At 37.9% G+C, this 27,785-nt stretch overlaps 1 protein-coding gene across 4 annotated transcripts in view; it reads left to right on the top strand.

The window, feature by feature from the left end:
- Positions 1 to 27,785, top strand: part of NAV3 (neuron navigator 3) — a 267,533-nt gene that overhangs the window by 59,607 nt on the left and 180,141 nt on the right. For all 4 annotated transcript variants that reach the window (XM_026867890.1, XM_026867891.1, XM_026867889.1 and 1 more), the window contains exons 2-3: positions 18,607 to 18,724; positions 19,457 to 19,509. In XM_026867890.1, coding sequence (XP_026723691.1) covers positions 18,607 to 18,724; positions 19,457 to 19,509 — 171 coding nt within the window. The remainder of the gene's footprint in view (positions 1 to 18,606; positions 18,725 to 19,456; positions 19,510 to 27,785) is intronic.

Below are 27,785 nucleotides of genomic sequence, written 5' to 3'. Positions count from 1 at the left end.
CAGCAGCTTTAGTTACGTATGTGTGCACTGTCTAAATGGAGCTGAAAACACTGAAACAAAGTATGACCTTTTCCTTGAATATTTTCCCCAAGTGCTGGACTCTGAATGTTGCATTATTGTATAATCAGATGAGTAATGATATATACAGTTAGGTCAGACTTGGCAGGACCCAGAGCAGCACTAGCACCAGATAAGATGGTTATCAGTCAGTGAGGGCCCTGGGGAGGAGACCCACTCTGCCTGTTGACCATGGAGCACCATGACTGCTGGTAAGTGAAGTAGTGCTGGCGTAACTGGGGATTGCTTGTAGCCCCATCGTTCATGAGAACTGCAGGACTCTTTAGGCAGTTGGCACAAGGTGGAGCAGTTTAAAGCTACATTAATTAATGCCAAAATATTGGCCTGATACAGAGCTGGCTCAGGATCAGAGGAGAATGAAAGCAATTTATTATGTTCATCTGTATGTGTTCTGTGTATGTCATATAAATGTATTAATACTGCTTGACATGTTTATATTTTTATATAGAAAGGATGGATAGCTCTAGAGTAACTGACTGCTGTTGCTTTATTTACAATATTTAGGGTTTTATTTCCATAGGTGGAATAAACTGATCTCGATGAAGCAATTGACTGCATGTCTATGCTCTATTAGGTTGATACTGTTGTCAGTGTGCTATTTGACTTTTGCTTCAGTGTGGTAGTGTTTTGGTTGTAAAATTTAATCTCAGTGTTTCTCATAAGGTGGTCTTAAATTTAATTCAGTTCTATGATATATTATATATAGAATAGGAATAGCCTGGTTATGTTTGTACAGAACGGAAAGCAGTTAAGAGTTGCCCAAAAACCTAAAACAGAAATGCCAAACTGGACCTTTCCAGTGAAATCTGGAAACTTAAATAAGATGTTTTGGCTTCCATAAAGCTACAGCGTGAAGACATATTTAACACCTCAGAGTGGGGCTAGACACAACAAGCACCTTCAGTTGTGTCTTATTGTGAATTAGATGTCTTTATGTCTGTCTTCAGAATAGTAAGGGGTTTTTATCCTCAATAGCTGAATCATTTTAAGCATTGCCTTCACACTGCATTATACTGTCTTCCAAACTATTTCAGTGTTTATGCTAATCTTTAAAAAGCAGTTTAAAAAAAAAAGCTGACACACAGAAGAATTGTTAACTCTCAAGTATTTAGTATAGATGAGTGCATGTGTTGCACCTTTGTTATCTTGCCTTTCTGATAAGATCCAGTAATACCTAATGGGGTTAGGTAGCTGGCAAGGAACATGTTGTGAGCAGCAATGTACGTAAAGCCAGAGTTCTGGGATGGCAGAATAACAAGGAGCTACTGCCATCGGGGAGGGTATTACTTAAGCATTAAATTATTAGGCATGCTCACTTTGTTATTCTCCGTATCACCTCCTTCAGTGTGATAAGCCCCCAAACAGAGGTCTTGCCACATTATGAAATCCTATTCTCAACAACTCTTCCTGTATTTTTATTCCTAGGCTTCAGTCCCTACTAAATACATGTACATTTATTTGCATGTGTGACCAGCTTGTTTATACCAATATATGTGCCAGGCCTGGGATGGTTTTGATTGTGCAGCTAGAAAAACAAAAACAAGACAGTGAGATATGGATGTTTAGGGAATTAGTGTGACCCTCCTGCAATAGTTGCATCTCTACAAGCAAATTCCTGCTGTCCCTCTGCAAACAATTCAATCCACAACAGACATACTCTGTTCAATCTTGCCATGGTAGAAATCAACAGTTAAATTCACAGAAATTTCACTAAAGGTAAAGCTGTGGGGAACAGGATCTGCTGTGCACTGTTTCTTTCTATCGATCCTCCTATTCCACTTATAAATACTTAGCCAAATGCCTCCAGAGTCAACCAGAGAGTCAAAGTTTGAGTTTAAAGGTAGCTGTGCACTACAGGTGAGACTAGTCGCACTAATTTTTATCATCTAAAAATTAGGAATTTAATTTAAACTAGGCCTCTAGGTTGCTTTCATGGTTATTGAAAGGCATCTTCAGAGAGGAATTAATTCTTATCATACTAGGTTCTGGCATGGGTTAAACTGCTTCATAGTTTCCTGTTTTTCTGGGCACGGACTCTTGATGGAGCCTAGATGTTCACCTCAGGCTATATGCCTGCATTTTGGATGAAATTATCTTTTCCCTAAATACTACTGTCTTTAAGTGATCAGCTGTATTTATTTCCATACCAGACAGACTGGTATGGAATATGTGTATATGCGTATGTAAATGGAATATGCATATATAAAGAAATATGCAAAACTCAGAAATATTGCAGCATAGTTATGCAAAGTATATATTCTTTGATATATTCCATTGCAATTATTTGGTGTATTAATTGATCTGAGCCACTCAAGTATGGAAACAGTGGAGGGCACAAGAGGGCTGAGCTGGGGATATGTGACCTTGCTGGACACAGCCCTGCCTTTCCAGAGGTCCCTTCCTATGTAAATGCCAGCTGCTATTGCTCCCCTTCATCCTCCATGTCATTTAGCTCTGGGATGTATGACTCGCATAATGTGGGGGTGGGAGGTGACATTCCTTCCCCACCACGGTTAGTCACTGCACATCCTGCACCTCAGTGCTTCCCCTGAGTCACCCCGTGACCTCAGTGCCATCCCCTGTCCCAAGAGCTCCATTCCTAGCTTTTGCTGTGCTTCCGAAAGCGCTGGGCGTCATCTGCCTGCCTTGAACTGATTTTGATGCCTGACAAAGTTTTAGGGAAAGCAGTTTATACCATCTAATTCCACATGAAAAAGGATTAGGGCAGCACAAAGTTTTGAATGTCGTTACTGAAGTGATTGATCCAATGTAGAAACAAGTCAGCTTTTTAAGTATCTGCAAACGAGACATGGCATCAGATACTCATTAGTACCATAAGCTTACAATAAGCTGTGATGAACACTTTCATTTGTGCAGCAGTGCCAAAGGGAGATGCGGTTGGTTTGATTGTTTGTTTGTTTAGCTCCAGGCCCTAGTTCTTACCCTAAATGCAAAAATCCTTTTGTTTCTATGTTGTGAAGCTATTTATGATTTCTTGTGGTACAGGTAGGAGGAGGCCAAAACCCAGAAATTTTAATGAAAGATCCAACTGAAAACAGATGAATGTGTTTTAAGTCCTTTGTGAGGAATGTTATTTATTTTTTGCATTGGTATATGCTGCAGTTGGAAGTTCCTGATGGAAGTGAAGAGGGTGTTGCCTGTGCTTGACGTGATGACCTTGGGTGTTCTGATGGTAAATGGACTTACTGAAGTATGTTGCTAACCCTTTGACTTGAATAGCTTGTAAACATTTCAGATCTTAGTAGGTTACTCTCAGCAGAAGGAAAAAATTGAGGACTTCTTAAATGCCATTTTCTGCCTTATATGAATTTAAGACGCTCTTCTGTCTTAAAAGGAAAAGATAAAATAATTTGGGGCAATTTCCTTGCCTGTATCGCAAGATTGTTTCTGCCATAACCTTAACAAGAAATTTTGTTTATTCTGCACATTGATACTATTCAGGTGTTTCTGTGATTTTTGTTTTCCTGCAGTGTTTTTTTCTGTTCTCTACATCTCTAGTCAGCTAATTTTTATTTTAATTTGTCCATCTTCTCAAACAAATCTATTTTAACAAAGTCATTCTGCCAAGCTTATTTGAATCTCTGAGAGGCTTTGCATTTGCCTTTGCTTCAAGCAAAACTGTATGCTTAGCTGTCTCTTACAGATAAACCTTACCTCTTAATTTAGAGATATCTTCAGCGAGACATCTTAAGAGATATCGACCTTCTCTCATAAGGGAGAAAACAATAATGAAACCTTTGATATAAGGACCTTTGATGAAAGGATATCTTCTTTCCTAATTATTTTCTTTCTTAATTTTCAGTATTTGTTAGCGTATGAAATGCTCCCTCATGTTAAGATTTACAACACATCATAAGCAGAACTGCATGAATCAGTGGACTGCTTTTTAAGGCATCTGTGAAAAGTAGCTGAAAAAAATACAGTAAGTAGGCTTACATTACTATACAGAAGACAAAACAGTTTGACAGGAAAATGTCTTGAGAGTAGCAAAGTGATTGAGAGACAATCTTATTCTGGCTTAAAGGTAAAACTAAATACAAGTTCTGTCCTCACTGAAGTGCCATAGATCCTGAACTTTCTCATCAGATAAGAGTACGGTGAGAAGTGTTGTTGGTTGTTTTTTTGTTTTCTTTTAGGTGCTTTCTATATTTAGATACAGTTTACAAATTTTGACTTGAATAGGTTGTCATATCTGCTGCCAGGTAGTTATGGCTATAGGGTGTTTTTTTAATAGAATTTGTCCCTCATATTACCTTAATGGATACATTAAAGTAGCAAACTGAAAAAAACAAAGTAAAGGAAAAATAATCTTTCATGCAAAACCAAGAGAAGGAATTATTAAGAGGAATTTTCTCAGTTCTCTCCAGGCTGAGGGCAGTTTACTCTTCCTAAAGCCAGGTGAAGAGAGTGAGATAAAAGAGCATCTAAAGTTTAAAGATGGTGATGCTAGAAAGGAGAAGCATCGCCAAAAGCTAGTAGGTATGGAAGGACGCAAATAAGATAAATATTTTTGAAAGGTTGTTGAGTCTTTACAAAAATGGATGTGCTGTTCAAAGGGACAGAGCACTTCCAATCTGCTCACCCAGGAGAGGTGAATATAGATCCCATGGACTGCTTCAGGGTTTAAGGCCATTTCCCTCACAAGGGGCACGTGAGCAGTTTTGGAGTGGGCCAGGACACGTTGCATCTGGCGTGGTTCTCTAAAAACTCCATGGTCACAGTGACAGGAGGACAGGAGCCAGCACCTTCCAGCCAGGAATAGAACAGCCTGAAGTGAATTTACAAATGCTTTCAAGAAACATCGAAAACTTAGGCAATGGAAAAAAGAAAACTGTTTGTTGCTTTAAGCCTTTGTTCTGCCTCCTGACTTTGAGTGAATAAATACATGATGTTTGTTTAGAAGTGTTTGGGTTTCCCTGCAAACTGAGGTTCTGAGAGCTTTCCACAAAAAAGGCTCACTTGCGCCAAATTCAGATGGTCCAGTCAGTTCAATGAATGGTGTAACAAACTGGGAAGGCATAACTAGCCTGAGGTGTTTGCACTGCATGATTCCATGAAGGAGACCAGGAGAGGTGTGCACACAGCATAGGACTTGCACAACTCTACAGGTTGTGTTAGAACATCACACCTTCCATAATTTTTGTAACCTCTCTGCACATGGTCTTGCTGTTCATTCAGTTGTTAGATTTTCCATGAACTCTGCTTATGTAGCGTATACTCAATGATTGGAATACATACAGCTAAAACAATTAGATGATAACCATACTGTCTCTGTGTGGATTTAAGGAATTTTCTCGTGTCTCGGCTTTCTTCTTAGGTTTTTAGTTTTCATAGCATAAGCTAAAAATTCCATCCAAATGCAAAGTGTAGGTTGTGGGATTTTGTGCTTTTAAAAAAAAAATATTTTACCTCGTAACTGCTGAAGGACATTTATGAAGCTCTCACATAAACTTAAGTGCCTGATAAACTTGTAAACATGTTTTGCAAAGAGCGGACAACATGCAGTAATATGTGTAAACTATCATGTTAAAATAACCTTTGCTTCATATCAGATAAGTTGAGATAGGGTCCTTATTCTGTGGACAGTTTTTTGGTTGAACACCATTGCAAGGCTGATTATGCAGTACTGACATGTGCCCTCCCTACCACTGTGGCTGTTGTGTGATTGGAATTTGGAGCATGCTAACACAATAAGCAGAAATATCCTGGTTTTAAGATAATTATTTACAGGGCTGTGTTGTATCATTGAGTATTGTGGTGAACATTTAAAATACCATTTTTAGGGTGTAGTATTTTTTAATGGTTTGCAATACAAGATCCTTTATCATTCATATGCTTGGAGTATGTGTTTTATTACAGTATTTTGGGGCATTTTACAGTGTTCCTTGGGGATCCAAATCCTGCAAGTTTGTTTGGTATGTGCCAAAATCATCTGTTCTGCACTGTGGTATAAATAACTGTTTATAAGAGCAGGCTACTGTAAATTTGAAATTGAAGAAATATGGTACCTTTATCTACACAGTAGAGGGATACATAGTATTTTGGGAGAGACTCACTTAAATCTAGCTGATTTACTAAAAAATGACACACTAGACAAGCCATTTCCCCACTTTCATTCTTCTTGAATGTATGGAACATCTCTTTCAGTCAGACACAGGTGAAATTTAAGTGGTTCAGCAGATTCTAGATCAGAGCTTGAGACTTGAGTTTTACTGCTCAAGAAATAGCTCAGAAATAATTATTAGGCAGATAATGCCAATACCATTTTAACCTGTAACAAGATAATGATGGTAACATAAAATGAAGCACTGATGTAAGTATGGGATTTTATCACTGGTAGTGAAGCAACATGAACCTGCCCAGCTAAGTTGAGAACAAAGTCATCTGGTGCAATGTTTGAGAAGTCTTACTGTGGGACTGCACAACTTGAGAGGTACATCAATTTGATAAAATTTCAAACTTCACTTTACATTCCAACTTGTATCTCCCAAATGTATAAATTCTTCTGAAGAATGCATAAAAATGCATTAGACATATATGTTTTCAAGAACTTCCTCCTAAGCATTTCTCCTTACATTTCCTTCAGGAATGAGAGACATTCAACAAGTCCTACTAAAAAAGGCAATCTTCTATTATCAGAGGCTTTCAAGAACAAATGTAAGAATTTAAGGAAAAACTTTTTTAAGGACTATTCTGTTCCATAATCATTTTATGCACTAAATAATGTAGTAAATGGTTGGACTGTTAACAAAGATAATATCCTTTGTACAGTAATTCCTGAAATATGAAATATGACCTTCCCTCATACCCCAAAGAAATTATGTTCCTATGACCTACCTCACTTGCATTTTAGGTGCCTATATCCATCATTCTCATCCTCAGGACTCCCACTCAGCAGCTGCCTATTTTGGCAGCACTTATAGTCTGTCCATAGCCTTCGCAGGTTTTTACATTAAGGATCTGTACAGATGTGAAATTGAATGTCTGAGAATGCTCAGAAGCTGTGCTGGCTCAGCAGAGTCAAGCACCTTACCATCAAGGTTTATTTAAAGGGCAGGTGAAATAAACACCTGCCTATTGTAATAAAAAGTTAAAGTTGGCAAAAAAATCCCCAGTGTTCCAGAATTAAATATTTATTATTCGTTGGCAATAATTGTTTCCTGTTTTTGTTTTTGGTTTTTTTAATAAATAAAGAAAGCTAGCATGTTTAAATTATTCTTCTTTTTATTTCATCAGAGAGTTAGAAGGCTGACGGGAAAGGTCATAAAAAGCAGTTTTGCTTGTTCTGAATAAATAGACTAAATGGAGAGCTGTCAACAGAAGTCCCTAAAGTAATACTCCACATGCCTCTGTAGGATTAAAGAAGCTGTGTGGGCTCTCCTGGAGTACCAGCCTTCTCAGACAGAGATACCTGAGGAGCTAGTGATGCCATTAGTGCCATTCTGCACCACAGTCAGAAAAATCTGAGCATAATGTGGGATGGGACACAAGGTTGGAGGATACTGGTTCAGGGACTCATTCGAGAGGAGACATGATGCTCCTTTTACTAGGATAATTTCTGTTTCTTACATTAGTAGGACCAAATACAGAAAGGCTTTTGGAAGGAAGCACTGGAGAACTGTCTCATATGTCCAAAATGAATGCTGTAATCTCTAGCCAGTAGAATTATTTGTTTGTGTTTTCAATGAGTCCCTTTTTTCTTCATCCTCTGCTTCCTGCTCACAACTTCACAAATCTTGAATTATTTTCTGCATGACAATGTGGCTGCAGTGAGAGTATCCCCTTCCTAATCCTTTACAGAAGCCTTTAGTCCCAGGGGGTGTTTGTGTGGGAGGTAGAATATATGGATTTAATTAAATTTAAAGGCAGTGACCCTTTATATTGAGCTAGTGAATCCCTATCCTTTTTTTCTAGTCTGTTATCTAAGAGACAGGGGTATCACTAGAGTGTGTATTTGAAAAGGTATCAGAACAGTAAGCAAAGAGTTGCATATGCAGAGCAATCCCTTGAGGAAGAGTCTTGTGGGTGCCCTGTGTAGGGCCAGTCATGAGGACCCAAAGAACAGACCTCAAACAAAAAAGCACTAATTGTTTTGTGTCATAAGAGATATAAGTAGAAAAAAACCCCATATGCCTAGAGGTAATAGTACCATTTGTATTTACATGTCAGGTGGTGGTTATAGGGGGGAAGAAGAAGAATGTCAGTTAGTTGCTGAACTTCTACATTGACACAGCTCTCAAGAACTTTCACTTGCTATTCCAGATGTGTAGTAGACTCTAACAGATCATGTGATTTGCATTCAGTTTTAATACATTTGTCTGTGCCTGGAGTCAGTGATGACAAGCCCTTCAGTTTGCACATGTATGTCCAGGACTAGGAAGAGTTTCTAGCCTTCACATCATTTGTCTCTGTGCCCTAAAATTCATGTCATATTATTGTTCTGTAGCATTAAGAAGTGAAAACTCTGCATCTTGTTTGTAAGAAGAGATACAGATATCATAGTTCGGGTACCAGTTTGAAGTAATTGGGTCCCGTGCTTATGCAAAGGTGTCAGTATGAGCAAAGCTATAAACTTTCCCTCCCTCAAAGCCTCCTTAAAGAACTTGAGTTCATTTCTATCAGGGTGAATCTTTATGTAGCTAAGATCTGATCCTTCATAAATGGCCTTGCAATATAATTGAAGATACTACATATAAACTTCAGATCATTATCTATCTTAATTATTATCCCTTATCTAAACTTCCTTCCTTGGTCTTCAGTATATTAGTATTCAACACAAGTATGTTCTAGTTGGATATTAAAAAACTCTTTTAATTGGGAGTGGTGCGTTTATCTATTGCTGGATTTATTTTCCTTTTTTTTTGGCGGGGGAGTGGGGGTTGGATCTTGAGGTTGCTATTTTAATACTGGGCTATAAGAGACATTTTTTGTTGTCTTCAGAGGTAAATCATAGGTGAAAAATTTTCAGATCATGAATCATTCATCTTTGATGTTACTTTGGGGAGTGGTGTGGTCCTATAGAAGTGTGTAGCAGAACTCAAAAGTTGGAATACACATCAGAAGATTAACATGGGAGACTGCAGATGGAACACGGATGAAGGACAGTCCCCAGGTCATAGAGACCTCCCTTCTTGAGATACTGTCTCTTTCCATGTGATGTTCAGCCAGAGCCCTCACTAGAGGTGTTTAGGCAAATCTCCCTGTTTATAATAAAAAGTAAAGGTTTTCAGAACATTTTTAGTAAGAATCTAGAACCTTTTCCTTTTCATTGCATAAGCCTTCTAGATTTTGTTGTGTTACTAAAGCTGTATATAAGACAGGTCTTTTGTTAAGATATAAGGAAGAATACAATGTTGAATCTCATTTGTGATGAAAAATTTTCTCTTGTCAAAAGCTATGATAAGATTACTATCTTCTCTTTGTTATTTACTGTCTGGTAGAATTTACTTCATACATAATATTTGTTGTACTGGATGATTGCTAATTTAAGTATTATTATCAGAATGGACAGACCTTTATTATTGACAGTGCTTTCAATGGTGATGAAAGCGAAATAAGTCCCAAACTGTTATTTTTATTGGAGTGAGCTGCGTCCTTAGTCTGTCATGTCCTAAACCACTGTTTTACATTTCTTGAACTGAAGAAATATGTGTATAGGCTATGACCTGTAAGCATTCCCTAAGCTTCAGCTAGGTAGCAAAAGACAAAATGTTTGCACACATGTGACCATTACCACTCCAACACTCACCACCAAGACCTGTTTTAACAGAAATTAATGACAATAAGAAGAGTGCCAGATCATTTATGCTTGAAATCATTAACATATTTACTTAATATTAAAGTTGTGTTACCTTTAGCACCTGACTGGTATGCTGAATGTGCAACACATTTATTGATATTATAGAGTTGGTGACAAACAACTTTTAAACATCAATGGCCAGAGAAAAATTAAGCAGGAGTTAAAGTGTTTTGTCTTAAAATATGTAGCTCAGAAACAAACAGTTTATTTTGTTTATTTTGATTTACAAAGCCATTCTTCCACATGAGAGGAAACCAGACAATTCAAATCAGTTTCTAAGCCTCAAAAAGTACAAGCTAGATGGAGACTTTATATTTAAAGTTAATTGTGGTCTTATTTGCCCCTGTTTCTTGCAACAAAAGAAACAAAAGTATGTCTTAATATTTTTGCATCTTTACATATCAGAAATTTGCCTTCCCACACTTAAAAAGAAGTGCTGGAAAAGAAGGTTATTTTGATCCCTGGGCCAAGTTCTTTAATGCCAAATCACAGTGTGGAAAGAATGTCTCAGTCCAAGTTATAAATCCTTAAAATGAGCCTTGATGGAAAATCTGGAGTAGTTTCACAGTGGAATCTCCTCAGCTCCATGTGAGGAGCTCTGTTGCTGTTTTGTTAAGGCATATGCCCGCTCCATCCAGGAATGGTCTGGTTGATAACAAGAGTGGCTTATTGTTTGTGAACAAACAAGGAATCATCAAAGCAAGGATGTTTTTCTTCTGCAAATTACTTCATGATTTCCAGTCAGATCTGAGAAGGCTTTTCTCTGTTCTTCTGTGTTGTCATGGTATTGGTGAGCCACAAAGGAAACCTGTGCAAATTCAGTTCATTTTTCCCTTTACAGAAAACTTACCTTTTCTTTCTGTGGGTTTATTTATTAAAGTGAATGCAGATGTAGTCATGAAACATCCTCACAGTGACAAGACATGTATGAGACATAAGATTCCTGCAAGCTTAGAGTATAGGAAGTCTCTCATTCAGGAAAAAGGAATGAGACCTCTGGCATGGAAGGCCATCACTGTTATCCGGATGCCCAGAAAAGTGGAATATGGCTTACTTTTTACCCTTCCTCCTTTGGACAGAAACAAATGTTCCTTCCAAGATCACCTGTTTCTTCCAAGGGAGAGATGTCTTTGGCCAGGAGCTGTCAGAGACATCCACAACTTAAGTTTGGGCAGTCTTGGATGTTATTCAAGCGTGCATTCACATATAGAAGAAAAAGTGAGTTTCATATATTTCAGCTCAGTTATCTCTATTCGACAATGCTGGCACTGTCCTTTTGGTCAAATTAATTTCTTCACACATCACCACTATCAAGACCAAAACATGTGCTCCCCTTATATTTGTCACTACTATAGCATCACACCAGCTTACAGAAGCATGTTGGTGTATGTGTCACTACACAGGACAGTCAGCAGCTTTTTCTATCACATCTTCCCTTTCCCCCATCACTTCTGGGACACATATATGCCAACATTAGCAGGAAGGGTTGCTCTGTAGGGAAAACCAGTTTGGTTCTTAGGAATCAGCATCTCTAAGGTACACATTTTGGGAGTAGAGGGTTGCTTGGATTAGTTCTTGTTTTGTTGCGTGGACTGAATGCCGCTTAGTGAATATAGTGAATTCAGCATGTGCTTGAAACTCATGTATTATTCATGTCCTGTATTTTCTCTTACTTTTACTAAACAGATGCTGAAATGTACTTTAAAGATAAAAAATGGATCTAAAAAGAATTTAAAAGTTGTACAGCATGCAATATTTATAACAGAAAGTCTCCAGGTTGGTGGTCTTGGAGGATTGCTCTGTGTGGCACTTGGTATTGTCTCCTGTTAATTCAGGAAGCTCGAGGCCAATATTAATCACTGTGATGTGTTGCTCCTTTAACAAGTACCGCTTCCCAGCAGCACGAGTCTGCAGAGGAGCAGCTGCCTGATGGGGTCCTCTGCAGCTGCAGGATGAATATCTGGCTCCTTCTTGTGGTACTTTATTGCTATTGCACAGGACTGAAGAATAGCTGCAGTAAACCAATAAAATCCCCGATATGATTAAACTGTAAAGCAGATCGGTAAGATTCTTCTCAAAGGATGAATGAGTTATTCCATTCTCTAAAGAGCTGGATTTCTAACTGTGCAATATCCAAATTACTTAACAAACCTTACACAAAAATACACACTCAAAGAGGGTTATGCTGTTACCTTTCATCTGGCACAGATGCATCAAAAGTCTTACCCCTGTGCCATTGGCGAATATTGGTCTCAAACACATGTATTAAATTAATTCTGAGTTGAGATTTGGGAAGAAATTGGAAGAAAGAGAGCACAGTAAGTCAGTACAAATGTTACTTGGGTGATTAGATCACAAACTGTGAGACTTGGAAATACAAAACAGCCCCCTTAAAGCTGGGTAAGTCATCTAAAGCTTGCCAGTGATTGTTGAAGAGTATTGTTTCTATTCATTTTCTTAGCTGGGATTAGTGGAGTTTTATTTAATTGTATTTTTATCTGAAAATTACTGAGTAGTGTTGATGGGTACATGCTGCTATTTACAAAATAGAAACGTACTATAGGGATTCCAACATTTTGGTTAATTGGTATGTATCCCTCTAAATTGTTCTCATTTGCTCAGTGGGATTCAGAAACAGAGTTTGTGGAATGTCATTTAATACTCATTTCATTAAATGAAATACCTTGGCTTTCATCTTGACTATAAATTAAGTCTTTCTAATTTCATTTTCTGGCCATATATTTTTAATTGTGTAAATATTTTTCCTTCTCATGTAATTTGCTTAACATTACAAAAGTGCCACCCCCAGACCCCAGGTTTACTTTATAGCAGATGAGTTGCAGTGTGTTTTCTATAGTCAGTTAAATCCAGACATAAATCGGATTCTTGATCTGTCTCTTATGACAGTCTAAATGTGAACCATTGTTTTCAAAGTTAGCCCTTTCCCTTGCTAAGTGGAGGACTGAAACTAATAAATTATTCTTTTGCAAACCAGAGAAATAACCTTCAATAATAAAATATTTAAGAGGTCAGATCCTGCCTTCCAGTTGAGTTTTCCTTACTGTAGAGGCAGTGGGAAGGAGAAAGGCATCTCATTGCAATCTAATTCCCTCACCATATTCTAACGTTTGCCCAATGTTTTGCCTAGCTTCTCTTTATAAATACAAGCAGCTTCAGGGACACTCCAACATGTGTTTTACTACCCACAATTTATTAGCCAAGAATAGCTACGTTAAAGTAGAGTTGTGGTCATGCCCTCTCCTCTGGCAAGTCCTCTTCATCAGGGACTCTGGGACTGTTATGTAGGCTCTGATGGGTATTCAACATCCAGGGTAGGCCACACACTGGAAAACTGACCAGTAAATAGATATCCAGCACACTGGAGAACAACAGAAACAATTCATCAATCTCTTATTCTACAAGCATGATTTATGGGTGAAAAGCTCTAAGTGCCATCAACTATCAGCTCTCTCTGATGGCAACATTTTAAGCAGAGTAAATACATTACACTAGAAAATCACATAACCCTTTTATATATTAACAGTGTCATATTTCCACTTTGGCTGACAGTTAAAATTCTAATGTTGGGGCTTTTTAGTAGTTTAATTTTATTTTATTACAAATTTTTTAAAGAAAAAAAAAAGATTATGAAATATATTGATATAATGCTGACATAGAATAAAAGGATCCTACTGTGCTAAAAAGTACTATTGTATATTGCTCTGAACCATCACAATCCAGGTATGCTGCTAGCAACACTTCTTGTAATAGATAACTTTTCCTTCCATTTCTCCAACTCTCGTTTTCTACAAGATAAAGAAGAAAGAAAAATCTGTGGAAGCTTGCTGTTGCCTACAGATTCCTTTTGACAAATTGAGTTCTTAAAAAAAAAAAAAAAATGGAATTCTTAAAAAGCCTCCCCACCCTCACACCATATTACAGGGGCCCCAAAAAGTATTAGGGTGGTATTGTGCACAGAAAAGAGCATGAGTGACAACTGGGGGACAGCATTTCAATTCTTTCATGCTAATCAATGAAGATAGAGTTATCTCTTAGAGAGTATTTCAAAGGACAAGTGATGGGAACTGGATACTATCTGTTTATTCCCACATATCTAGGAATGAAACATTTTCATATGTTGGACAAATATTTAAATATTTTACAGATATAACCTATCCTCCTAAACAGCATGGAAATCTGTCACAAGGTCTTGGCATAACAGAGTTGGCAGCAACTGTTGTTCTTCCTAAGCAGAAGCATTGGCACATAAGGGAGTGACAGGGGCATACTCTAAGTATGGAAAGCTGTCTTCTTGATAGCAACAGAAGACCATTTTCAGATCTGAAACCCTATATACTGTAGCAAACAAACAAAAATATGCAGAAGTATCCTGATTCATGGAATATGCATTTTCCCACCAAGCCTATTTATAAAACTGTCTGATAAAAAAGCATATAGAAGAAATGATTGCAACTCAGACTATCTGGGTTGTATTCCCAGCTCTGTTTGCCCTCGAGTGAGCCACATTAAAAAAAAAAAAAAAAAAAAAAACCAAGAAAGCCTTTATACCTCAGTTTCCCCACATCTACAGAAATAATAAATAATAGGGGTGATCTCATTTGTGTCTGGAAAACATGTTGAGCTGATTTAGTGGAAGACATTAACAAAGTGTCATGCATTATTATTGCATTAGGCTGACTGTACTTCTGAAATCCATCTGATGTTTCCCACTTGGCACTGATTGCGGGTGGCAACATTTCTGTATTCACTTTAAAGAGGATGCATTATAGTACTGCCCAATATATAATTACAAGGTTTATGATTAAAGCATTTCCTAAGAAAGGAAGTAACCTGTGAGATTCTTTCTCTTTTTCACGTTGTTGAACTACTGTGTCACAGAGCGTATCGTTTCATTACAAATCCTGCCAAGCAGCTCTACTGTTCTTCTTATAGCTATGTGTGAAATGTCGAGGTGAAGTTTGTAACTATATTTGGGTATCAGAGTTTATTTCCTCTACTCTCTTAAAGGTTAGAATGACTGGTGGTTGAGGAATGCCAGGGCAAACCGTCGTTAACATGAGCAGGCTGTGCCCGAGCTCGGATTGCCCCGCTGAATCCTGTTTCATGTTGCAAGCGGTGAAATCCCCAGGCGCTGGGACGGGGCTTGGACCACACAAACACAGGATCGGGTCTGTTCCATTATCGTATTGCTGAGCCTGGTTCTCCACGTGGCAGATAACAGCAGCTCTTCCGTACGGTGTCAGCGGTCAGAGCCTAGTGTTGAAGGCGAATTCTCCCCAGTCAGACATGCCTGTAAAGCAGGGTGGTAGGAGAGGAAGCTTGGAGAGGAAATGAGTAAGTCAGCAGCCCGGCCCAGTGCGTAGATGTAAGGCAGGGTTACTGGAGCAAGCACCGGACCTGGGAGAAAGTGTTGCAACAGCTAACCCTCATGTGTGAGTTTCTGAAACAAACTCATAGAAAATTCTAAAATAAAAGGATTTGGGGGAAACATTACTGTACAGTTACTGCAAGACTAAATGATCTATTACCAGTTCTGAAAAGAGGGGGAGAATGCATAGCTCTTCCTTAGAGGTGCTCAGCACCCAATAAAAGGGCAGCACCCATAAAAAGCAGACCGTTGCATGAAGTTACTGATTTTTAAAATCTTCTGTTCTGCATGATTTTTCTATCCTTTGCAAACTGAGTATTTTCAATGATGATGCATGCTGGATCTTTATGTTTTCACAAGGAGTTTAAGATCAAATTTCTAAGAAGTGCATATTTACATGGATACATGTAGAGGATGGAATTCTCTATTATATTTGCATCAGAGAATTTAATGTAAAAAGAATATAGTGGCATGTGTACATCCTTAGAATTTCATGTGTCTGTCTACATGCTTTTCATTTTTTACAACTGACTACTGAGCACTTGGGTCCCTGGAAGAATGAGATGAATGAGAAAGGCATCCTATGGGGAAGGGGGGAAACAGAAGCAAGTGGTGATCCCTACAGAAAGAGAGGAAATTAAATGTGACATTCCACTGCCAACTGGGTTTTGGTTTGCTATATTGTCTCCATCAAAAACTCTTCACCTTCTTGGTTTGTTTTAGAATACTTTTGAAGTTAAAAAACTCCTCATTTACCCTGCCTCATCTCAGTATTTTTTTCCACCATTGCATAACTATCAAAGTACAAACCATCAGTAAAGTTTTGGGGCTACTGATGTGATGTGGATTATCAACATTTGTTAACAAAACACTGCTTACCTTCTTTATGCTTGTCACTTTTAGATTAATGACAAAAGAAAATTATTAAGTGTGTGGGTAAAGTCCATTCTTTTAATACTAGATAACTTGCAAAGCAGGTGCTAGAATGAAATTTCCCTGGCTGCTTAATGGGAGGATAATTCAAGTTGTAGTCAAAATTAAAATTGGTACACCAGATTATGTGTGGGTGTGACAGATGAAAAATAAAATGCTTAGTAAAGTATTTTTATTTGTAATGTGAAACTAACCTAAAATAATATTAGTGGGTATTTTGTATGTTCCAGTGGATCAGTTTCATTGGAATACAGAAAATAGTTGTACTTATAGTAATAGTACAGAGAATATTTCTGAGACATTGCTTTAGAAGAATGACTGAAGTTGAAATACTTGTAGTAGGGAATACATGATGCTATGGGTGCAGTATGTGTCTTTTATCATCATGAGTTCATGTTGTTCTAAATACATGTTCATACAGTCTTTAGAGACTCCACATTAGCATTTATTATATATGGTTATGTAGTTGAAGAAATACCCTCTTAGCTACCGTGGGCTTTAAACAACTTTTTAATTGAGCCTTTCATGTCACTCAGCAGTAATAGTGAAAAAAGAGTGTCAGTGAAAACAGGTGACTAAAGCAGACTTCTGAGACTTCTGGGTGCAGCAGGGAAATTTAAGGCTCCATCTAACAGCAGCATTTTTTGTCTATGGGAAAGCTGAATCCACTTCCACTGTATAATGCTGTGGAGTTATCTAAAGTTTTAAAGCTGTCAGGAGAGCTATGACAAACCAGCCGGTGATCCACCTGCAGGAATATGGGAAGAAATAGAGTATACCAAACAATTCTCCATCTCTTTTAATGAAAAGGGAGAAAATCTGTGATAAAGATACTCAGATAGTGAAGGAGTCCTTAGTATGTGAACATGTACTGGGTGGTGATACTTTTGCTGGGTGAAAAGTAGATGTTGGTCTTCTGGGTAATTACCCAGGGATTTGCATCTATTTTCTCATCTGAGCCTGGCTCTGTCACAGATTTCCTTGGTGAACTAAGCAAGTAGTTGATAGCTTTGACCTGTTTTTCTGTTCACAGAATGGGATTCTGACCCCTTCCTCCCTAGGGTCTATGAGGTTAAATAAAAGAATGTTTATAAAGTGAGCTCATATTTTTTTTTTTATGAAAGAGGTGCAGTTTCAACATTTTCAAAAAATAATCTCAGCAGGGAAAGAACCTTAGTTATTATATTTAATTACACAGTGGTGCTGTTGTACATACATGCTGTCTCTCAGTGGTAACATCCCACAGTAGCGGGAGGGTCTGTACAAGTCCTTTTTTCTGGGGTGGGGATAGAGGCCATGGATATCCCATGAAAGGGAGCCAGCACTGGCTATCAGGAGCCACTGATACCCTCTAGCTGTGTGACACCTCTGCACCAAGCTTCACTAGTCCAAGCTACCTCTGCCTGCTGGGACACCCCGGGATGGTGTGAGCACCTCTTGGGGTGCGCTTTTCCTTCGATACTTAGGTGAAGGTGTCAGTTCCTCTTATTTCTTCATAGGTGAACCTGGTTCCCAAATGCTTTCTCTGTGTATGTATATGCCTTATGAAATACCTTCAACTTCTCTCTTCAACATCCCCCCTCCCTTATTTTGGAGGATGTATCTCAGCTGGTCCTTTTCAACCTTTTGTTGATAAGTGCCATTTTTACACTGCCTGTTGCTGAGTATTTAGTGCTGCTCAGTCTCACCCTTCCCCCCTCCTCTTTTGGCGGAGAATGGATGCAGCATACTTCCAGAATATATACTCTAATTCAAGCGATGAGACTACTGTACATCTGGTGCTCTCAGTCTCCTCTGTGCGCGTTACAGCATGCTGAACCATAGGCGAGGGGACAAATGACCCGTCCCTACGTGGCGGGACATGGTGATTACTGCAGAAAGTGTCACGGAGGCATCGCCAGGTGAGGAATCACCAGTGACAACCCGATGAACTCTTACCAAAGCACAGGCACACGTCTCCATTATCACTTTCTCTCAGGCAGTCCCAGAGTGTGAAAGTTGTTGGTGGGGCATGCCTAGAGGTAGAAACACGGTGGGAGGTAGAATTGCGGTAGAGGTGACTGATTTACGACAGGAGTTTCCTTTACAGTCATAAGGGGAATTTTGCTTGGTCACAGCAAGTTTGAACCCTCATGAAACAGCCTGAATCATTTGAATTTAAAATAAAGCAGAATGGCAGGGGGAGGGGCAGGGCTGTTAAAAAAAAAAAAAAGGACAAAAAATACACTTTAAAAATGTTTCCTTTGGTGCTGACTTCTTAACTTCTTAAATGGGAATGTGATCCAGAATAGTCCTGGTGTGCAAGCCAACATTTGTTTTAAGGATTTTTATTGTCTTCTTTTCTCTCTTCCCCCTCTCTCCCTTGCCCTCCCCCTCTGCTCTGCAGATTTACACTGACTGGGCTAACCACTACCTAGCAAAATCTGGCCACAAGCGGTTGATCAAGGATTTGCAACAGGACATTGCAGATGGAGTTCTGCTAGCAGAAATCATCCAGATCATCGGTAAGACCAGGGTTGAGAAAAGCACTGTGAGCTGAATCCTTGCATGGGGGAGTATATAATTCAACTTGAATGTATTTAACAAAAAGATGAACCCTGAATAATACAATTTGACTGGGTCCATATGTCTCTGATATTTGTGTGGTTCATCCTTGTCTTAATTAAAAAATATGTTTATGTGAGCATGTTTGGAAGTGGCTGTTTAACCATACTTTAAATGGCCAGAACTGTATCTTACACACTTTGAATTGTCAGAAATGAATGCTCCATTAAACCATATGTCTCCCATGTGTGCATTTTGTTAGTTGGAGTGGCTCATACTTTCTGGGATGCCTTGAAACTGTATCCTGACCCTGCAAAGACAATTGTGGAAGATTTCATGTCAGCAGTTATTTTGCAGGGGCTGAAGAATTAGCAGCGACCTCCTTCGCACTTCCCCCTTTGCATGATTTGGCATGTGGAAGCAACTGCTGCTAACAAGAGTGTTGTTACTGTACGACTGAGCTTTACTTAGAAAGGAGCTCTGTGTCAACAAACCCCTGTGCACTTTATTATTGCTGTGTCTTTTCTGCTCTTTTTCTGTTTTGGTTTTGTTGTTGTTGTTTGGTTTGTTGATTTTTTTTTAGGTTTTTTTTTTGGTGTGTTTGTTTTTTTGTTTTTTTTTGTCCAGGGGTTGGAAAGGAAAGTTTTCTCTCATTGTTTACTTCTTATTTTCTCCTCACTGTTTTTGTTTAGCAAATGAAAAGGTTGAAGATATCAATGGCTGTCCCCGGAGCCAGTCTCAAATGGTAAGAATAAAATATATTTCTAGTTTGTGTTGGCACCTCTGCACTTTTCTAAAATGCTTTTTAATAATGACTTGTTTAGACTGTGAATATTCTGTCCCACATTTACCATAAAGTCCTAATTCTCATATAGTGTTCCTCGTACTTTTTTTTTTTTTTTCCACATGTGCTTAGTGTTTGTAACTTCATTTCTGTGCTTGCTAACTTTGTGACTTGAGGTAACCCAGCAGCAAAACTTCATCACTTGTAATTAATCTAGAGCTGCTTTAGCAGCCTTGTTCTTCTGATGATTCAGATAATTTCATTTAACTTCATTTTTAAGGGCAGTAAATCCAAGAACAAATTTTTAAGTGGAGTCTTTGTGTCTGGAAAACTGGTTTGATGAACAAGACTTGCCAAATTATCTTTGAATATAAATAGCCTTTTGGATTGTCCACTATAAAATCCAGTTAGATGCACTGACTTGAAGACTTTCAGAAATAGCACTTCAGTCATATAGCTCTCTGAGCTATAGCTGGCAGCTGCTTAAAGGCATTTTAACACTCTCAGGCAAGAAGCATGTTGTGACTGTGATTCGTATGAAGTCTTCTTAATCTTTTACTGTGTTTATGACCAGTCAACTACATTTAATAAGATAAAGCCTCCTTAGCAGGCTGTGGAACTGACAGGTACAAAATCTGAGACTTTAGTAACATCACCATGCATTTACTGAAGCATTTGCACTTCCAGTCAAGCTCCCCCATGCTGAGGACTTTGCCTTTCTGTTCACATCCAAATAGCATGTGAATAAGGTGCACGATTCTGTAGTGGGCAAGGATTTTTGAGTATAATGAATTTGGATGATCTTGTATAATAGCAAACTGCTGAGGCTGGGCTTAACAAGTGAAATGAAGAAGAAAAAAATTTGCATTTATTCAGTGCATTTTTGAAAGGAGGAAGGCATTTGCAACTTTTTTTCTGCAAAGCTTCAAAAGGTAAAAGGAAAAATTTTGAGTATCAGCGAAGTGAATAATTGGGTCTTTTGGTTCTTACTTTTCAAAAAATGTGAAGGTTTAGAATAAGTTTTTTCTCTGGATTTCAGGCTTTTTGAAACAGTCCATAGTAAGAATATGCAATTTCCTTAATAATAGTTATTATTTTAATTACTCATATTACAGCAGCACCTAGTGGCCCTGGCTGAGAATGTTGGGAACTCCAGCGTGGAACTCTAGTATTACACACAGATCAGGAGATAATCACCCTCTACTTTAATCACATTAAAACCTGCCATTCCAGACAGACAAGACAAACAAGAAGAGACAGAAGCACAGAAAAGTGATAGGATTCCTAAGATTATGTAAGTGATTAGTGACCATCTAGGATTGCTTAGGGACCCACCACTCTGATGTCTATCGAGCTTCATTTCCGTGAGAGAAAGCCAAGCTGCAGAGAGAACTATTCACTTCAGCAATGTTTTCATCTCCAAAGTGACATTTGTGTACGTTGCCTGTTGATAGGTAAATCTTTATGTGACATAGGGATTCTGGATTTTCTTCTAGTTCCGTGGCAGTTATGGGGGAAGCATGGTTAATGCATTCCAAATCTGCGGTAGTACCTGTGGGAATCTCTTTGTGGCCATCTTCCTCCCCCTGTAAGCACATCTCTCAGCCAGGCCAAAGATTGTCTTAGGTGCTCTGGGTCTCAAACCAGATGCTTCAAACACTCCTGTACATAGTCGTACATCAGTATTTGCACAGTGCTAAAGTGTCACATTTAGCCACTTTAACTTGATAGAAATAGAATATATTTTTTCATCCTTTTATTTGAGCTCTTCATTGTATTGTTTTATCTCTACAGTCTGATGAGTTCATTTTCCTGCCTTCTGACATACTGATTTTACACTGCTGATTTCTTTGACTGATCTAGGAAATTTAAAATGTACTGAAGTTAAAATAATTCAAACATGTCAGCTTTCCTCTCTGGGCATCTCAGAGACCCCAGCTTTTGAGTCTGCTCTCCATTTGTTTCCTTTGGGTTGTGCACTGATCTAGCCTTGCTGAACACACCATCTTATCATATTTTATGGTAATTTCCCTTGACCGTGCTCAATTTTGTTAGCCCACTCAGTTAATGATAAGCCAATTCTCTTCCTCTTGTAGCAGTTGACTCTTGGTTGTTTGTAACATGCAGAAAAAAATGTAAGAGTGGTCAAAGCTAGTTTACATGTTTGACATATGCCAGTATGTAGCATTGTGTCCTGTCAGGATTTGTCTGCCATCAGCCATCAAACCAGCAACAGTAATAATATTCCTATAGCATGTTTATTACCATTCATTCACTACTTCCATTTTAACATTTTAAATGAATAAACCTCAAGAACCCTACCACCCTTTTCTTTCACATGTGTTTTCATGATCCTCGCTCTCATAACTTGCAATTAAGGAGAAATGTTTTCTGTATTAATCTGTCACTTGATACCCTTCCCAGGAGGTGATGTCTAAGACATTTTATTAGCTTAAAGGAAGCTAGAGAGCACTGACATGGATTGTCTGCTGCTGAAAACACTTAATATACCCTGTAGATAATAGTGATATCAATTCATAATTAATAACTACTAATATTCCCAAATTCTGTTTCACTCACCATTTGGTTTTCTTCTTGCCAATGGCTTCATCTTTCAAGTGATATTTAAGGCATCTCGATTCAGCTATTGCCATAATTTGTAAACATATTTTAATGTTTATTTTAAATATGTGTAAAATGCTTTTTTTTTTTTAGTTTTAGTTAGATCTAATGCAATGTCTTGCATTAACACTCTATGCTTGTCTCAGCAGACATATATAAAGTATTTGTAGACAAGTTGAATTGGCTCCACAGGTCCACATTCATAAAAATTAACACCTGTGAACCCCAACAGCATCCAGTTTCTGCATAGTTAGCTTTACCAGGATCCTCGTGACTGTCATTATGCTCACACATTTGAAGTTACAAACAGAATTTGAGAACCTGAGATGTACTGGGGAATAAATTATTTCATATTCAAATCTCTGAAACTTTAAATAAATGAAACTTGCAAGAGAATTGGCAAGATTTATTTATTTACTGTTTAAGTCTAGTGTGGTAAAAAGATTCTGGTATTTCTTATGAATGATTTTAATAAAGATAATGATGATTTAACTGTATTATAACATACATTGTCTGTCTACAGTGTCATATAGAGTCTTCTGCTTGCCTGTTTTTTTCTTTACATCTATGCATTCAAGGAGGAATATGGCAGTTGAGCTTTTTTTTCATCATTTATTTCAATCCCTTCAATGTAAAAAAATACCACATTCATTTCTATCTTTTCCTTGTATGAATTAGTATAAGTCTATCAATTAAGAAAACCTAAAATCATCTTTATTTAGAAGATAGTGGTCTTTCAAGGGCTTACTTTTTGATACAACCAAAAGCTAATTCCTTTCTGGTTCTTTATAACCCATTATTTCTTTAATTTCTGTTGTAAGTTCCCCCATCATTAGAAAAAGCACGATAGTGCGTGGGTAGAAAATACGTTATAACGCTTTTCTCTAATGGTCTAAAGAGAAAGAATTCAGATTTTTATTTTTCTTCCTGAACAGAGTAAAAATGTACTGGAAGATCTCCAGTGTTTTGTCTCTAAACAGATCATATTGAACTTATAGTAAGAGCACAGAGTATTGAATTTAATCCATCCTGGTGTTGTCAGAGGAAATGCAAAAGAATCAAAAAGTGTTAAACTGAAAATGGTGACATTTGCAGTATTGTCCTTAAAGAATTTTACACAACTAATGTTTATATTCTTTCCTCATGTAGTCTACGATGCTTTCAGCTGCATAAATAGTAAAATAAATTCAAAGTTGCCAAAAATTTTTAGTATATTGTTTTTCAAGTTGATTTTTCCTTCAGAGATTGATGTTGTCTTATTAGCTGTTTTTTTTCCTTAGAATTCACTCTTGCTATTTCCCATGAGAGCTGTCTATGCCAGTACACATCTATGAACAAAAGCCTCCTTAATTGTAGTTGGTAGCAGGGGTTTTCTCAGCGTTATTAAAGGGCTGGAGAGACCCTTCTTATTAAAAGGCTTCTGATGTAGTTGCATGCATTTAATGAAGACTGGTTTTCATTTTGTCAGTCTTATCTTTGACACAGTTTTCCACTGGTTTATATAACCAAAGGTATGCTTCAAAGGTAATTTTTATGGTTTAGGATACAGAAATGCTGCAGTCCGACAGAGGGAGTTGCGTTCAATAAAAATACAGGTCTTGCTTACCACATCCTGGAAATCAGGGAGTTGGAAAAGGTGTTGGAGCTGTGGCACATTGCCAAATGGATATGAACATTTAGTAAAAGCTGTAGTTAGCAGAGCTGACACCATCCTTGGGTGAATAGTAGTATATCTGTTAAAAGTGGGAATCAGTATATGTACAGAACTACTAAGATAATTTCTACATTGTACTTGATATCATTAATAATTCATTTTAAATGATGTTAATAAATTAGAAATGTTTCAGAAAAGATCCACAAGAATGCCAGCATTTTGCTTTATTCTATGATAGTGAAGAAAAATTTTGTACTTTAGCAAGAAGAAGGTGGACTAAGTGAATCAGTCTCTTCTTAATGAGGGAACATTTTTGTGATAGAGAGAACTTTCTATGACATAGTTTAAAAAGTGTGTGAAGCCCGAAGCTGAAGTAGGACAAAGTGACTGTGTCTATACTGGTAGACATTGATTTGTAATTTATTGGGTAGATGTGCTTTGTCATGTTGCTGTTGTCTCACAAAAGCCCCTGGCGGCTCCCTCTCTGCTCATATGCTTGGGTTTTTCTCCAGAGAAAGCCAAGGTTGCAAGTGGATGAGATTCATGCAAATCTCTTCTTAACAGGTAGTCAGCCTGTGGACAGGATGAATAGGTGGACACTGAAACTGCTAAATGTGCCACTGGCCCTACAGTATGTATACATCCCTTCAGTACAGACACCTGTTTTCAGTCTTCCTCTGACAGGGTTGTGCTGGGCAGACACTGTTGAGTAGCATCTCTTGATATCCAGGAATGGCAATATCCAAGGACGAAAATATCAGCATTAGCATTCTGTGTCTAAAATTTGTTTGTGAAAACCAGGATAATTTTGTATTAAGTAATCATTGCAGGTTCTGATAAGACCCATAGAATCCCATATGAAAATCTTTGGGGTATGGTTACATGGAGCTCTTTGAGGATGGGGAAGCCTGAAAATTTCATCCCTATGCTCACTGTCAAGTGGGCCCACATGTGAGCTCTTTCTGTCTGCATAGTGTTGAACCATGTAAGAATTTTCTGGCTTTGCTGGTGCAGTTGTTGGTGAGATTGGAGGTATGGATTCAAGGTATGCTATCTGTGTTTTGGAGCAGCTCCAGGTGATCCTTTCACATAAGAGTGACACATTGAAATATATAGATAAATTTGTCTAAGTGTAGAAATATGGTTCCTTCCAACTGGAAGTTCAGTCTGAGTTTTTAAAACTAATCCAAGCTCTTTTCTTGTGCAGGACAGTTTCTTCCCGCAGTTCCACCTGTGCGAATTTAAAGCCTTTTGTTTAAATTCAAACTCTCACCCCATGGCTATCAGCGGGTCTTCACAGATTTCATGACTGGCTGCTATGAGAGTTTTGTGAAAATACAAGGGAATAAGAGACTCTAGTTTTCTTAGCTGTGTAGGTTTGGTGTGCTTAAATGAATGTAACACAAGACAGTAGTCTCATTGCTGTATTTCCATGGTGCATACTTACATACTTAGTTTTCAGAAATTATGTGAATAGCCTGAAGTATAGACAGCTCTGTTTTAGGGAGGATTCAGTTTGCATAAGAGATAGGACAAGGCCTGAGAAAACGCCTTAGTTGGTACAAACCTCTTTTTAAAAATGTAGTCAAAAGGAATGGCTTCTCACAATATGAGCAGGACAGAGTCAAAAACTAATTTCCCTGTCCTCTGTGGTAGGTTAGGGATATATGGGATTCGATAGTGGAGTAACCTGAAGGAGGATAAAAAAAAAATAAAGTACTTTTCTAAAAGAATGACAAGTTCACAGCATGATGTCTAGTGAAGTGATCTCAGTAAAGCCAGAGAAAAAAATAATGAGGTCCTGTGAGAAGTTTCCTGTGTTTATAGACAGGAAAACTCATATTTTAGCTGCATTACATAGAAAGAATTTGCAAGACATAATCATAGCTTGGGTGTTTGGGGGAGAGTAGACTTGAAGAATATAATATGCCCAGGTACTAGGTAGAGGACTGTGTCAAATGGATCAGAGGAAGATTAAGAGTTTTGCTTACATTGGCAACTTGTTAGAAAGATTATTTTGATTTCCATGAGAGTATTCAGATCTGGAACAGAGAAAGAGACAGGATTCTCCTTCCAGTGACATTGTACCTGTATTCTAGATTATTATAATCCAAATCATTGGTTATTTGGAATGCCAACATCAGGAATGTACATACTTGTTTTTCTTTGCCAGAGAAGTTTTCAAATGTACAGCATCAAAATCTGCACATTTGATACCTTTACCTTTTGTACACAGCATGGGTACAGCCATGAGAAGGCTGGTAAACATGATTTCTTCTCCAGTCTGTCAACTTCGTGGCAATACAGATCACATGACATATCTTTTGCCTTCTCATGTGCATTTAGCGTGGGGAATTTTAGAAACTGACCTTCAGGACTGGGTTCTTCCTTTTTGTTTTAGACATCAACAAACCCCTTTTATAAACTTGTGTATGTCTTTTAGGGGTCCATGGCTTTTCTCTGTAATACTGCCTACCATAGAATTTAAAATTTCTCTGGCTAACAGCAATGTATGTAGGTATATCTAAACTGTAAATATACAAATTGATAATGCAAATTGAAGAATAGTTGCAGGAAGTAACATCTCTATAAATGCAGAAATTGAAGTTTATTTTCTGTTTGCAGATATAATTAACTTGACATAAAGACTAGAGTAAAAATGGAAATGAGATTATCAAAAATAGAAGTGTGTGGCAGCCCAAAAGAAAAAAGTAAAGGTAATAATGAGGGTCCATGTAAGGTTAAGTTATGGGAATAATTGTGACAATATGAATGAAAGGAATAAAGAAAGGAAAGAGGATAGAATTTCTGTAAGGCTGAGATTAAAGATGTTAATATTAAAGATGTTTGACATTCAAGGATGAAGAATTGCTGAAAAGAGATTATTAATGTTATTAACATAGCCAGTTTGAGTAAGATGGCAGGCAGATTGTTTTAACTGAAACTGGCAGAGGAGGAATTCCAACTGCTTTTGTGAACGAACTCTAAAATTTATAAAAACTCTAGAAATAGAAGAGAAAATATAGATGGGACGAGAGCTAGACAGACAAGCAGAATAACAGTTGGCTTTTTGTGAGAGACCAAACGTTTTTATTGTGCGGGAAAGGGGAAGCTGAGGAAAGGATGGGAGAATGGCTGCAAGTGTTAGATCTAGTAGAGCATAAAGGATGAGAAACTTCATCCATCCTGCCGAAGAATATTACAGGCTTGGAAAGGAAGAGCAGGAAAAGGCAGCCAGATCATCATTTTTCTGATATGATTTGATTCTAGTTTGACTTTTTGTTAGACCTCTTTGTTCTGTACTGAAACAAGCAGTCCTCTTTTACATCCAGAGAAGATCTGAGAACATTAAAAGAACCACAGGATTTATGACAGCCCCTCTTCACAGAACAGCTCAGAGCTACTCATTCACATCAGGCAGTGAGATGCATATTCCCCTGAGTCACTTGCATTTGACTGTCTAAAGTTGTAAAACAAAATGCCACAGGAACACATCCTGGGTATTATTCTTCTAGGCTGGAAGAAGTACATTATTCATTAAATATAAATCATTATTAGCCTTTTTGTTTAGGCTTAAAAATTCCTTGTCCTAGTAATGTGTGGAATCACATAAGTATAACTCATCTAGATGTTAATGAAATAATCATGTCATAAAAAGTACTTATACCATGATGATATCAGTATCCATGAAATGTACTGAGACGTTAGGTTAGGGCTGGGTTTGCTTGGTTAGGGCAGGAATTAGGGTTATGCATATTTTGCTTCTGTTGATCAAGATTGCTGAACAGAAAAAGATCTTTCCATTCTTTACAATCAACTATTCTCCTTCACACCCCACACACCACACCACCACCCGCCCCCAGCAATTCCTTGCAACCCCTGTTCCTTTAATCTATATCTAGAATATGCTGGTAGCTCTATGCCACTGAGGCATGTCCATCACACCCATCTCTTCTCCCCA

The sequence above is a fragment of the Athene cunicularia genome, assembly GCF_003259725.1.
Source record: "Athene cunicularia isolate RWA chromosome 1 unlocalized genomic scaffold, athCun1 chr1_part2, whole genome shotgun sequence".
In the NCBI taxonomy this organism is placed as follows: domain Eukaryota; kingdom Metazoa; phylum Chordata; class Aves; order Strigiformes; family Strigidae; genus Athene; species Athene cunicularia.
This window is presented reverse-complemented; position numbering and strand designations above follow the sequence as displayed.